Source organism: Nothobranchius furzeri, chromosome 1 (genome assembly GCF_043380555.1).
Source record: "Nothobranchius furzeri strain GRZ-AD chromosome 1, NfurGRZ-RIMD1, whole genome shotgun sequence".
In the NCBI taxonomy this organism is placed as follows: domain Eukaryota; kingdom Metazoa; phylum Chordata; class Actinopteri; order Cyprinodontiformes; family Nothobranchiidae; genus Nothobranchius; species Nothobranchius furzeri.
The window spans coordinates 48,237,585-48,251,832 of NC_091741.1; the positions used below are offsets into that span (position 1 = coordinate 48,237,585).

A 14,248-nucleotide genomic window follows, 5' to 3' on the forward strand; every position below is an offset into this window, starting at 1 on the left:
CCATCCTTTTCCTATTTTCTGCACACCTTTTCATTTCCTCTTTCTTGCTTTCCCCATCCTTTAATCCACCTCCTTCCTCACACCAGAACCACTCCTCTCTTCTCACTTCTCTCTTTTTCTCTGTCGTTTTGTATGCAGCTTTCTCACATTCCAATTCATGAGTTCACCACAAGCGGATTTAGGTGGTCGAAGGTAACGAAGAACCATCATGTATCACCCCCACCTCCTTCATTATTTTCGTCACCAGGCTGCCTGTTTGTTCTCTGGTACCTTTTCTTTATATGTGGTCTACCTCTTGTTTTTATTTAAATGAACAGCCGAGTGAAAAGTCAAACCTTAATTAGAATAATTAGTTTAAAAAGTAGAGTTGTGATGCCATTAAGAAAACATCCTTGCTCCCATGGCTCTGTTTTTATTTCACATCCCTCTGGCGTGTTGCATCAGACTCATCATTTAAGTCTGTTTGTGACAGCAGTTGTAAAACAGCAGATTAGCTGCAACCTCCTCAGTCTGAACACAGAGGAGATTATTATGGAAGTTAGTGGAAGCCTGAAATATTTAAATGAACAATCCCAGATGAGTGTTTTTTAAGATTATGTGTGAGATTTGCAGCTGAACAGATTCTTCTACACTTGCCTCACTAAGTGATTTTCTCTCTTCTGAGTTCATTAGAAGCATAAACAAAGTAGATTAATTTCCATCTAATACCAGGAACAAGAAAGGTTTACTCAAGTTAGGACATTTGAGATGTACTCTTATAAAGCTGAGATAGTGTGTGTTGGTTAAATTAAGTAAAGAACACCTTTAGTCAACATAATGTAGAATGCACGTTTGGTGACGTCATCTCCAAAGTATCTCTATTTTAATAATAAACAGTATCCCATCATTAAGAAATGGATTTCTAAATGAAGTAAAATTAAAGTAATGTGAAGGAAATGGTTTCTACGCAGAAAACTTCTTTCGTGATTCTCTTTGTTTCTTAAGTGTAATCAAGTGTTAAGTTTAATTCTGGCCCATTCTTTAAAGGAGAATTGCACTTTTTTATAGAGTAATTCCTGGAGATGATGCTTTTTGTCTTTACTCAAAAAATTCTGTGGATTTAATTCTCTCTCACGAAGAACTGGATATTTTTCTCTAACATCAAACACACACCTAAGCTGTTAGATTTTCAATATCTCTTCATGTTTCTTCCTGAGTTCTTGAGTTTAGAGTCAGATTAACATACACAGCCTGGCCAATTAAAACACACCATCAAAAAAAGGTCAGACACTCCAGTATTCTGTTGGACTGCCTTTAGCTTTGATTACGGCACCCATTTGCTGTGACTTTGTTTCGATTAGCTTCTGCTATGTCACCAGATTTATTTCCATCTAGTGTTGCTGTAGTGACTATCAAGTCCCTCTTTTAGTCACCCTTGGGTGCGGGTGGAGGCAATGACTCGCTTCAACAATATTGTCCAGGCAGAAAGCGGGTTTGGGTTTATTGTCCCATTTATTGAATATGTTGACGATCACAAGCTGGGTCCAGAATGGCTATTTCTTGTCCAGGTTTATGTAAATGATGAAAATTATAACAGCAAATTAGATGTGGCATATGAAACCAAACGAAGCGGTAAAACCATGTGACCTCCCGTCACCCAGAAAACGCCAATGCACTGCCACCTCAACACCTTTATAGGCTCCGCAGTGCCACCAGTGGTCAAAGGAAATACAAACCATAGTGCAATAAACTGAAATGTACATAAAACATTATCAAAATAAACTTAGATCATAATATAATCTAAACCGAAACAATATTGGCTCCTACAGTTGCTTTAACAAATCACCAAGATCTTGCATTGATGATGGTAGAGTTTGACCACTACACAAAGCCTTCTCTGGGTTAAGGTCTGGACTCTGTGGTGGCCAATCCATGTGTGAAAATGATGTCCCATGCTCCCTGAACCACTCGTTCACTATTTGAGCCCAAGAAATCTTGGCATTGTCATCTTGGAATATACCCGTGCCATCAGGGAAGATGGAATATCCTGGTCATTCAGTATTTTCAGGTAGTCAGCTGACCTCATCCTTGGAGCACATCCTGTTGCTGAACCTAAACCTGACCAACTGCAGCAACCCCAGATCATAGCACTGCCCCCACACGCATGATGGGTGCCTCTCTTCTTACCCTGATGCACCATCACTCTGGAACAGTGTCCTTCTGGACTCATCAGACCAGTTTTAATAATGCGTTGGACAGTTCTTACCCCAGTTTTGGTCGTTTCTGCAACCTCCTTAGATGTTTCCTCTGCTTGATGCCAATGATCTGACCATTCTTAAAGGGGCATTATGGAAGTTTGACAGCCAAAACATGTATAGAAATAATAAATTTCTTCTTCATACATTCTCCTGCAATGTCCTGGTCCTGTAGAATGAGCCCTGGCATTTTTACTGTGATTGCCTGTTTTTCTGTAAAATCACAGAAAAAGAGAGCTGCTCGGGTCGAGCAGGCTGCTTCATGCGCGTTCACGCTCAGGCATCGCCCGTAGCATTTGCTATCCGTAGCTTTAGCAGCAGAGAGTGTGGTAGTGCCAACTCAGCGACTTTGTCGCTGTTCCTAACGCCTAGTGATGAACCTAGCTACATTTCTGAGGACCCTTAGCTACTTTCTTCTAGATATTTCCTGCAAATTAGCAACAAAATAGCCATTTTCGCTCCGAACCGTTCTTTGAACGTTGTTTCAGCTGTCATCAAGGATATAAAAGTTACAGATTCAAAAGACATCACTGGTGCTCTAGCTCATCTAGTTAGACGCCGGACTCTCGTTAAGGAGATCCGGGTTTGATTCTTGATGTGAACGTAATTTATGTAGTTTATTTTTTACATTAATGGTATTTTTTTTTACAGTAAGATGCTCAAAATTTTATTTGAGACTCGCCGAATGGCATTGAATTCACAGATAAAGAAGATGTGGGTTCAACTTTCATTTTGGAACAATTTTTCAAGCAAGGGAAGGGAATGATCTGTGAAGCTGACAGACTGACCCATCTTAAACCTTTGTCGGCTGTGCTGAACATCGACATATGGTGCTGAAGTGAAAAGTACAGAACCAAATTATTTAATTATTTAGCTGCGCGTTCTCCTGTCCTCTGTCCTCCGGGCCACACACACACACGGAGCTGACTGTCTCAGCTGTGCACGTACAGTATGCGCGCCTCGTGCACGAGCCTACTGTTGAAGCAGCCGTTACGTTTGTGGCCTGAGGGGGCAATCGCGAGCATAAAAATTCAAAACTCCGTAAAGTCCCTTTAAATGGACTAACATTATTTCCACGGCCACCAGATGCATCTTTCCACATGCTTGTTTAAAAAAACAGACGCAACTCGTTGCACCATTTGGGGTTAAATAACTTGTTGCAGCTAAAAGATGATAACCCATGCAGTAATTCTCCAATAGGAGGCTCCTACCTGTTTGCTTAGTTAAATCCATGTGGTGACTTTTTTTGGCCAGGCAGTGAATTATGAACTTGCGTTTCTAAATTAGTCCAGCAGAAAGACTTCAAAGGCAAAAAAAGTTGGTTTTGCTGTTGCTGCAAGGCAAAAACCATTTAAGTGATTTTAAAAGCCAAAGTAAAAAACTTTTGCCTAAACAAACCTGTTATTGGATTTTCATTTTCCATTTGGTTTTGTTTCATGTCTATGTCTCAGCCCCCACCCTCCACTTTTACTCAGTCAGAAACAAGAACTCTTGGGTCACACTTTCAAGTCTTTCTTTTCAGTTTATTGTATTTGGAATTCTTCTGTATATTTGGTTTCCGGATCCTTTTTCTTTCTTTCTCACCTTCTTTTCTTCAAGCGATGGCCAAATTGTTGTCTCGCCATGAGAAACACACAATGACCTCACACACATTAAACTGACAGAGTGATCTACAGCCAGAGTGTGAGAGGGAAGAAGATAAAATGTGTATCAGAAAGGTGAAGGAGGAAAAATGAAAGAAGAGAGGAGACCAGGGGCCTCATTTATCCACTGTACTTACACACAGATCTGTGCGTGTTTCATGCGTAGGCACGAATTTACGCATTGCGTGGTGTTTACCAATTTGTACTTGTGCGTGAACATGTTCCTAAATATCAGAACCACTCTGGCCATGGTAGGAACAGCCTCTAGTGGTAGAAAGAGGGAACAGCAGTACTGAAGGTCTCACCCCCAAATTCCACTACCTCCGCTCCGCTCCGACACGAACGCCTGAGCAAAATCGGTCCCGTTGTAGTCAATCAGAGCAATTCCACTACTGCGGCCGTGCTCCGGCAGTGCGGCGCCGTGCGCCGCCCTCTGTTCCGGCGTCCGGCAAAAATAGAATCGATCCTATTTTTGCCGGACGCCGGAGCACCTCCGCAGTAAATGGACAGAAATCACAAACGCCCAACAGGAAAAGGAGCGAGCACAACTTCCGTTTTTCACAATAAATCGATAAACAAAAGGCGTTTTTTGTTTCGTATGCACAGGTTTAACAACTTTTAACAACTATCAATGGCGGCTGAACTTTAAATGCACAAAAGTAAGCCATAAATACAGTTTCCGCTATCAAAGTAGTCACACTTTGTTGATCCAAACACTGCTGATCTCTCAACACAAATGATGGGCAGATTAAACAGCTCATTTCGATGCTTCTCCCACACAACGGGTGTTTGGATCTAACTTCCGCGTTTATTGCTCAGACTGTATCGCAAGATCTTGAAAATCCCGCGCATGCTTGTTTGCCCACCTCAGGTCTCCGCACCGGAGCGGAGCCGTTGTAGAGCGGGTACCAGTAAAAATTGAGTTTGGAAGCGAGCGGCTGCGGAAGGCGGGGGCGGACCGCAGCGGAGCGGAGGTAGTGGAATTGTCAACCACGCGTTCCTCATCCACAAATTATATTTACCCAGTGTGCATTTAAGTCGGTGGAAAAACAGCTTTTGCACATTATTGGTGCTAAAACCAATAAAAGACACATGTGACCGATGGGAATCTGACATTACATCAGGACTAATTTGTGTTATTTGAAGATTTAACCCAGCGTGCACGCTGGAGGGAACGCGTTCTCCGTGAGGACGAAATCCTTCCGCTATGCTGGGATTTGGGACCCTTTGTGGCACGACAGACAAACCTTGCGAATCTGATTCCAGTTCATGTTTTATTTTACAACTACGAGAACCCCCCATCCCCCCCCCCCCCGAGCCACCTCCTGCTTCCCGGTCATACACACAACCAGACTGAATGACGGCTCAGAAGAGGCAGAGGCTGCACTCTGACAACATTTCCAAATGAAACTAACTCCAAACAGAACAACTACTTAAATGTAAATGAGAACTTGTTACTCTACCATTCATCAAATCCAGTTTTATTTATTTATGAGGGGAACCTCTCCTCTGCCCCGGACGCTTTTATAACCTCTGCAACTTGTTTGGTTGTTTTGCGCTTCGGCAGCCAGCGTTTCGATCTCGCTGTCAATAAATTTGTTTTTATTTTTTCTGCAAAAAACACAACAGAGAATTCCCTCATGTGCTGAGGACATAGCGTGACCATATATGCTTAATTGAGGGCGTTTCTGTGTGTAAATGATGGTGAACGGACATGAGTACCTCGGTACACACAGGTGGGATTGTGCATCAGACGATTGCGGAGGATTGTGCATACGAGAGGCCGCCGCACGTTTCATAAATCAGGAGTACACACATCCTAAATTTCATTTGTAGGAAGGAATATAGGAACGCTTGTTCGAACGTGTTGATAAATGAGGCCCTTGGAGAAAGAAAGTGGCTCGGTTGAAACTCGGCTGAAGTTCTGCAGTGGAGCATGCCCCCCCACCCCCCCACCCACACACACACACACACACACACACACACAGACTAAAGTCCAGCAGATTTTAAATGTGTAAGCTTTATTTGTGTGGCTCAGGTGGAAGACCTCCTGGTTGCCATGGAGAAGGTGAAACAGGAACTGGAGGTGATGAAGGCCAAATTGTCATCAACTCAACTCTCACTGGCTGAGAAGGAAGGTCACCTGACTGCCCTGCGAGCCGAGAGGCGGAAGCACCTGGAGGAGGTCCTTGAGATGAAGTAAGAGCAGACTTTAGTGGTTTCCTTTATGATCCAGAGAATTTCAGCTGCTCTACACAACAATAAAAGCTGCAATAATACGATTTTACAACCACATTTATCCTCTTCCTCCTATAGCTTCTATCCTTTCAGGCATACATCTAAATTCTCCTAAAGGGTACATGACCATAAATCACAAAATTCAGATGTTTCTACTTCCTTATTTTTACTTCAGCAAGTTTGGTTGCTATGTAATTATTATTGTAGCCATTAGGAATCTGCAGCCAGCAAGTATAATGCCACGTTTTATAATGATCTCTGTGGCTTCTTCAGACAGAGCCTTTTGTAACGTATAGATGTAAAATTTAAAAGGTATCGACCACATAAGTGCTACCGTGCTCTGGTTTTTCACAGTGAAAGTCAGACAAGTCCAAATATTACCTCAGCTTTAGAACAAACAGTCCTGTGGTTGGAAAAGATCTTAAGTATTTTCAGCTTTATTCAGATGTTTTTTTTTAGATAATTTAATTCTGTTTCTTTATTTTTAAAAAGTGTAGAAAGCAGGAAGTGAAGAATAAATCCTGAGTTTTACTAATATCCCCATTTACTTCACTTTGTTGTGTGTGTTGTATGTATTCATCACTATTGTTTCACTTATTGGGATTTTTTAAATGTATATAACTAACAAATGAACTAAAATGAACATTAATCATTGAGAAACATTATACTTATTCATTTGCTGTTAAAACTGTCCTAATCTTGTAATTTAATTAGATTTTTTACTTAAATCTTCTGCTTTTAGCTAAATCTAAATATATACCGTATTTTCCGGACTATTAAGTCGTTCTTTTTTTTCATTGTCTGACCGGTCCTGCCACTTTTACTCCAGAGCGACTTATATACCAAATTATGTAGGCTGTACCGCGCTGCTGCGGGCCGTCTCCGGTCCAGGAATGAGCTCCCCTGCCCCCCTGGGAATAAAAAACACACGGCCATCACCTGCTGGAGCACCGTTGCGCACTGGATCCGGCCCAGGTTTCAGCTCCTCCACCCCGCCATCACCTGCTGGAGCTTGTGGCGGGGTTCTGCGGGCCGGCTGCGACCCAGGAATGGTGGGAGGGTTTGAAACACCGCCATCCTCTGCTGGAGACCGTGGCGCGCTGCTGCGCCCGCGGTTTATTCTGTTATTGTTACCGATACATGTCTTGCAATGTGAAACGCTTGATCTCAGATTTTGTAAGAAAAATAACATTTCCCCCCAAAATGCGACTTATATTTGTTTTTTTCTTCTTCATTATACATTTTATGGCTGGTACGACTTATACTCTAGAGCGACTTATACTCCGGAAAATACGGTAAATGTATTTCTTAAAAACATATCTCATAAAAGTTGTGTTTTAACAGCGTAAACTATCCAATCAGGTAGGATTTCCACACAGAATTCCTAAATGTTGCATATCTCCAGTGATGCGGGCCGAGGAGGACGACTGGTCCCTCTGACACAATCTTCATCCAACACATCATTAGCTCTCCTCTCTTCTTTCATCTTCTCTCTCCTTCTTACTGCACTTTAAAGCCATAGAGATGATGTTAATGCAATAACCATGTACCACTGACCAACTCTTCACATGATTGATTACAAATGCAGACACTGGAGCACAACACACACATACACACACGCGCGTGCACGGACCGTAACTCAACTCCGATTTTAATGTTGTTTTAATAGATGGGTCTGTACTTTAAGTGCTGCTAGGATGAGCCCAGCAGTCATGTATTTTCATCAGATTTACATCCTCTCTGAGCCCTTACAGTGACGTGTGATTTAGTGGAACAACACTTTGGGCTGAAGCGGAGGCCAAGGAGAATGTCCGTGTTAGCATGTCCTGTCTGTTAAAACAGGCTAGCAGACATTGTTTTATCGTGGCATCATGGGAAACGAGGGCATGCACTGTGATTTAGTTTTCCTGCACTCTTTCCTTGACGTTTTCCACTAACGGTGAAGTTTGGTCCTTTTGAGGGATGCACAACGTATGTGTCCAAGTGAGGGGAGTTATTGGGCATTTTATCACTGTAGCAACGACCTGTGTGGTTGTTATGGGAACCAGCACCACAGAGTGAATTATGGTGTTTTCATGACTGCTTTTGTGTAGCGTGTTATTTCGACATGATGATGATGATTCATATTTTTTTTTAGGGTGAGGATCACTGAAAAAACATGTTTTAATTCTTTGATTATAATCGGTCACTTTGAGTTTTTCATGCATGCTGCTTTCATCTGGAGTATTTGTTGATCCACACAATCAAACTGTTTGTTGCTGTTTTTGTCGTCAACATTGCTGCAGTTCTCCTCTTGAACAGTAGGTGTTGCTAAAGAGAAAATATATCAGAGGCGCCATCAGAGGAAGAGTTTAATCTGAAAGAAGTGTCACTGGGAGATTCATTCTTCAAACGCAACTTAACTTCCCTTTTTCAGAGTTTTCTGCGTATTTCTAAACAAATTAACAATTTTCCAGGCGTTTATCTAATTGTTAAATGTTATTGGTAGAAAAACATCAAACCAAATATTGTTTATTTTCTTTATTGATAAACAACAAATGACCTGCTCTTGTACAGTACCTTTCAGAGTCAGAGGACTCCAAAGCACTTCACACTACAGTGTATCATTCATCCATTCACACACACATTCACACACTGACAGTGATGGGCTACATCGTAGCCACAGCTGCCCTGGGGTTCACTGACAGAGGCGAGGCTGCAGAACGCAGGTGCCACCAGATCTTTTGACGATACCAGCAGGCAGGAAAGGTTAAGTGTCTCGCCCAAGCAGAATTCTCTGTCTGGAGCCGGGATCGAACCTACAACCCGCTCGACTTCCTGAGCTTCATCTATCGGTCTTGGTCAGCCACACCCTCTTAGTGCCATTTTAGGTGTATGACTTACGTTGCTAGAGGAAGCTGCAACTAGGGATGGGTACCGAATTCGGTACTTTTTAAGGTACCGACCGAATTCCATAGTACCGACCGAGCACCGATTCACGTCATTTCAAACGGTGCCTCGTTTCCATACCCGTTCTTAATAACGAGAACTTGCCAAGACAGCTGTGCATGCGCAAGAGCATTATGTTGTCGCTCGCTGCGAGCCAGTTGTAAACAGAGCAGCATGGTAGAAAGAACGCACGCTAAAGCTTGGGTCCACTTCACTAAATGTGATGGGTAACTGGGTGATGATGGAACCAGCGACAACGATCTAAGTGAGACATCCTCATCTTAATCTGCTCCGGCAGGTAAATAAAATGTTTAAGATAACGTTAGCTTGATATGTTAGCTTCCGTTTCGCTAATGGTGCGTTCTCTTTCTCCTCGGAACTCCAAATTTCCGACTAGAACACGAACGCGCTCTAAAGTTTGGCTTAACTTTACTAAATGCGACGGGTGATTGGGTGAAGATGAAACCAGCGACAATGATCTAAGTGTGAGGCATCATCGTTGTAATCTCCTCCAGCAGTTAAATAAACTGTTTAAGATAATGTTAGCTTGATATGTTAGCTTCCATTGCCACCGTTGTTATCAGCTAATGGTGCGTTCGCTTTCTCCTCGGAAATTCTAACTTCCCAGTAGGAAAAATCAAATGAAAAATGATGGCAAAAGGAATGAAGATACACAGTAAATTTAGTTCACAGTAAAGATGTTTGCTTCAGTTTAATTATCAGCTTATAAAACTACAAGGACGATGTTAAAATACAAACAGTTGAATGTTATTTATCGTGATATGTATCAAATATTGTTATATATTGAGAAAAATATATATTTAATTATAAAAGAGAATTAAAATAATAAACACTCAAAAGTATCGAAAATTGGTACCGTTAAGTACCGGTATCGATTCCTAGGTACCGGGAATTAGTACCGAATCGATTCAAATGTCAAAGGTACCCATCCCTAGCTGCAACTGAAGTTGAAGCAGCACAAGAGTCAAAAGGAGGGATGAAAAGAACAAGGACAAACGCATCCCTTACAGGAATAAACTTGTGAAGGAGGCTAGAGATCGGTATTTTCAGAAACTATCTACAATCAACAATGTAGACCCCTACGACCTGAAGGGAGGCAAACGGAGCTCAGACATTTAGTTACTGCCCAAACTATCAGCTGAGTAAGCATAGCGCTGCTTCAACATATTTATAATCAGGTAAAGTAAAAAGTAGTCGTCCAAAAACATTACAACACAGGCGCTGCACCAGGTTTTCATTTGTGGATGGGTCATGATTGTTTCCTCTCATCATTTTCATTTCTCAAATAATAAATAAATAATCACAATTTAATTTTCATTCTTTTTTTTGCTAATATTTAGTCTTAACAAGCTGCCCAGCGTGCCCAGCAACATATTAATGTTATAATAAAGTAGAAACATTTTACTTGCTGCGTTCTGGTTCTGCTGCTGGGCTGTGACCCGCAGACGGAGCTGCTCTCACAGGTCCTCAGCACGCTGACGGCGAGCTGCACTGATCTTGGTGTCAAAGTCTGACATATGTCCTTAAGGGTAATCGTTTCTTCATTGATTTTATTTTTTTTAACCTCTGCGATGTTCTCTGTGCATAACGTTTAAAATGTCTGCGGACCTGTATGCGCCAGGGTTATTCCAGCCAGAAAGACCAACAACCTTGTTAAAAATGGAAAATATCATCTGACAAGGACCGATTTGAATCCCAAAATTCAAATAAGGATGCAAAACTGATTTTGTGTTAGCAAGTGCTTTAAATCCTTGAAATTACTTGAATTTTAATGTATTTCAAATATTTTAAAAGTACATAAAACTATAGCTGAATTTGTTTATGGGACAAGGACATTTAATAATCATTTATATGTGCTATTAAACGTACAAAAACTCAACACTTATTCAAAAGTTCTTTGGCTGAGATGTGAGAACCTTTTAACAGCCCTTTAACTTCGGAGGACTTGAGGGAAGCTGAGTTTCTGATGATGATGATGACCCAAAACAGAACTGTGTGCCTTAAAAGGTAAAGAAATCTTGGATAAAACCCCTCAGGAGAGCCTAACACCAGTCATCAGTTTATTGGTCTTGTAGCTCTGTTTTACCAACACCGCTATTAACTTGGCATAAGCAGCCTTTTGAAAAGCGCGTTTAAAGAAATAAAATCCATTGAATCCCCTTTTGGAGTTCATTGTTGAACAACAACCCACAACTCAAGAAGAGAACAAAAACATTTGGCTTTCTAGCAGTGAGATGCATTCATGACGTTGTTGCTCACATATTTCACCCAAACCCCCACACAGATAATATATACATTAGGGTTTGGTCAGAAAATACGTCATTTGTTTCTGGCTTTCTCCCACAGTTTAGAACACGAAAGCTTTTAATATCGCTGTCCCGTGTGTCGGTATCTTCGTGTAATTCACATGAAGCCGTCTCTGAGCACTCAAGCTGCCGTAACTCCTGAGCCCCCCACCCCAACCCCCCACCCCCACCCCGTCTGATTTCCTGCCTGACATTAAATCGGTGATCGGTTTAATGTTGCTCTAAGGCCTGATATACGATGCAGAGTGTTTCACAGACACAGAATATCTTAAAACACACACACACACGTTCCCTTGTTTCCTTCCTTCTTTCTCTCTCTCTCTCTCTCTCAACACACACACAGCTGGCCGCAGACATCACTTCTCCATGACCATACAACATCTGTCATAACGTTGTTCTGACCTACAACATTCTGATGTACCAACACACACCTCTGTTGCATTAGGTCCATTCTTTTGTTAGTTTTATGCTCAGACACACACAGGCATCACATTTTAGCAAAGGCTTCTGTGCTTGGAAGAGTTGTAGTTTGGGTCTAGATCTGTAATGCATCTCCTGTTAACTTCTCATGCCAGATTTCTGCCGGTTTGTGCAACATCAGTAAGGAATAGTGGCCACATTTGTTTCAATATCAGTCTGTTGTCATGCAGCTCATTTCAGTATTTTTTCTAGTGATTTAAATAATTTTGTGTAAATAATTAGAATAAAAACATTCAGTTTGTTTAAAAAGTTTTGCTCATTTAAATGTCATAACAAGAGGAATGCGTTAGTTTTGTTGCGCCAGTGTATTTTTATTTTATTTATTATTTTTATCATTCATTGGTGTCTAGTGGTGAGAAAAATCACCCAAGCTTTGATTGACCAGACGGGCTGTGAGGGGACACGAGTTGTAAAGTTAAAAGAAGATATTTCTAAAAAATAAACGGGGAAACCGGCTAACACGTCGTAGCTCATGATAATCACCTTCAACCGTTGGTTTTTAGCGGGTCAATGGTTCATCTGAGGACAAAGTATCCAGCATGAAACACTTGTGCTGTTTTACTTAATTCTCTTTATTTCATCATCGATTATTTTTTCAGTTGAATCAAACAAACGTGGTTTACAAATGTGGAGCCTCGTGTAGAGGTGGACCATAAATAAAGCACTGAGATCCTCCGCTGTCATTGGCTTCCTGCAGTGGGAAGCTTGGCTGATGCCTCAAGGTGAACGCAATAAATTCACTTTATTCCTCCGAAGCGTCTCTGTTTTATCTTCCTCCCAGCCTCCTTCTAACCCCACCTCCTCCACCATCCCACCATTCCTTCCTGCTGTCCCTCTTTCTCTCATTTAAAAAAAGTCATTTCTACACTCGTACACATCCCATCTCTCATCCCTTATTCTCCTCTTGCATCCATTCCACCCTTTCTATCTAAGCCTGCGTGGAAATGTCATTATGACCTGATCTCTTTCTGCAGCCTGTATTTCTGCCTATCGCTCCACCGTTCAACTTGTCACTGCACTCTGAAACTAATTGATAGAAGTGGGTGACTCAGTGTGTGTGTGTGTGTGTGTGTGTGTGTGTGTGTGTGTGTGTGTGTGTGCGCGCGCGTGCGCGCGCAGTCACATATCTCTTTTCATAGAATGACATCTGTGCTTTTTTACAGCCATCAACACTAGCTGAATGCGTGCAGAATGCTCACCAACACACACACACACACGCACGCGCGCATGCATGCACACACATACACATGCACACACACACACATACACATGCACACACACACAGCATTGACAGGGGAGGGAATTAAATAACTGGAGGATTTGGAGGGAAAACAAATCAAAGAGACATGAAGGGGGTGAGGGAGGGAAGGGCGATGCAGGAGAGAAAGGCAGAGAGACTAAGACGGTAAGAAGGGAAGAGAGCAGAAAGGAGGAGAGGGCAGGTGGGACTAGCACATGACAGAATGAGGATCAGTTTTTGACACATTCCCCGTTTTTCCACTCCCTTTTTCCTCTGAAAAAAACTCCCTCACCCTCTTTTTCACCCATAAAACACACACACACACACTCACACACACACACACACACACACACACACACACACACACACACACACACACACACACACACACACACAAATATTTAAAAACCCACACTGTGACTAATTAGAAGAGTGTAAAAATGCTTTATCCACGGAGTTTACTCTGACCGTGGGACCACACACAAACACACGGACTGAGGAGTGTGACTAAAGATGAGGCTTCGTCTTTACTGTGGTTTCGTACTGGAAATCCATTTCTACGCTTTGCTACTGAGGCCAGAACATCTGCTAACAGTCTGTCAGCTCATGGTAATCCACACCTGTGTTCACCCAAGAATCTACACCTCTGCCTTTTTGATTTAGTTACAAAATGTCAGTTTTTTTGTTAAATACGCTTAAACTGGTCATTTAAACATTATATTTGACTTACGTTCTAAACTATATTTACTCTTCATCTGAAGTCATAGTTTTCAGATAATCTGAACTATTGAGCTGCCACTCTCATCATCGACTAAGAAGAAAAAATCCATGTTTTTTTTATCTGCTTTTTGGTGAAAGTTCGTTTTCATCACTCCCTCGCCATCTTTCGTTGCGGTTTAATAACCAGTCTGATGCGCCGGCCTGCAGAAGCTGTAATTAGCTGTGGAAAATGGGCAAGTTTAGGTCTCGCTACATTCATTTATTTTTATTTTTAAGTTTTATTTTCTCTCCCTCTCTCCAGTATTAGTTTCCTTTAGGCAGTGTAAGAAATCAGCACCGCCTTTGCATACTGCCCCAAAATGGGCTGCATGGTGGCGCAGTGGTTAGCACTGTTGCCTTGCAGCACGAAGGTTGCAGGTTCAAAACTCGCCTGCGGCC

The 14,248-nt window shown here is 41.9% G+C and overlaps 1 protein-coding gene across 12 annotated transcripts in view; it reads left to right on the forward strand.

Annotated features, from left to right (window-relative positions):
- Positions 1 to 14,248, forward strand: part of LOC107385030 (ELKS/Rab6-interacting/CAST family member 1) — a 125,287-nt gene that overhangs the window by 66,604 nt on the left and 44,435 nt on the right. For 7 of the 12 annotated variants that reach the window (XR_008563016.2, XR_008563017.2, XR_001572935.3 and 4 more), the window contains one exon: positions 5,916 to 6,076. Coding sequence is in view for 8 of the 12 variants with exons in the window: in XM_054739677.2 (XP_054595652.2) it covers positions 5,916 to 6,076 (161 nt within the window). In the remaining 4 variants the exon portion in view is untranslated. Of the gene's footprint in view, positions 1 to 138; positions 193 to 5,915; positions 6,077 to 14,248 lie in introns of all 12 variants that reach the window. The other 5 variants (XR_008563015.2, XM_054739676.2, XM_054739679.2 and 2 more) reach the window with 1 other exon arrangement.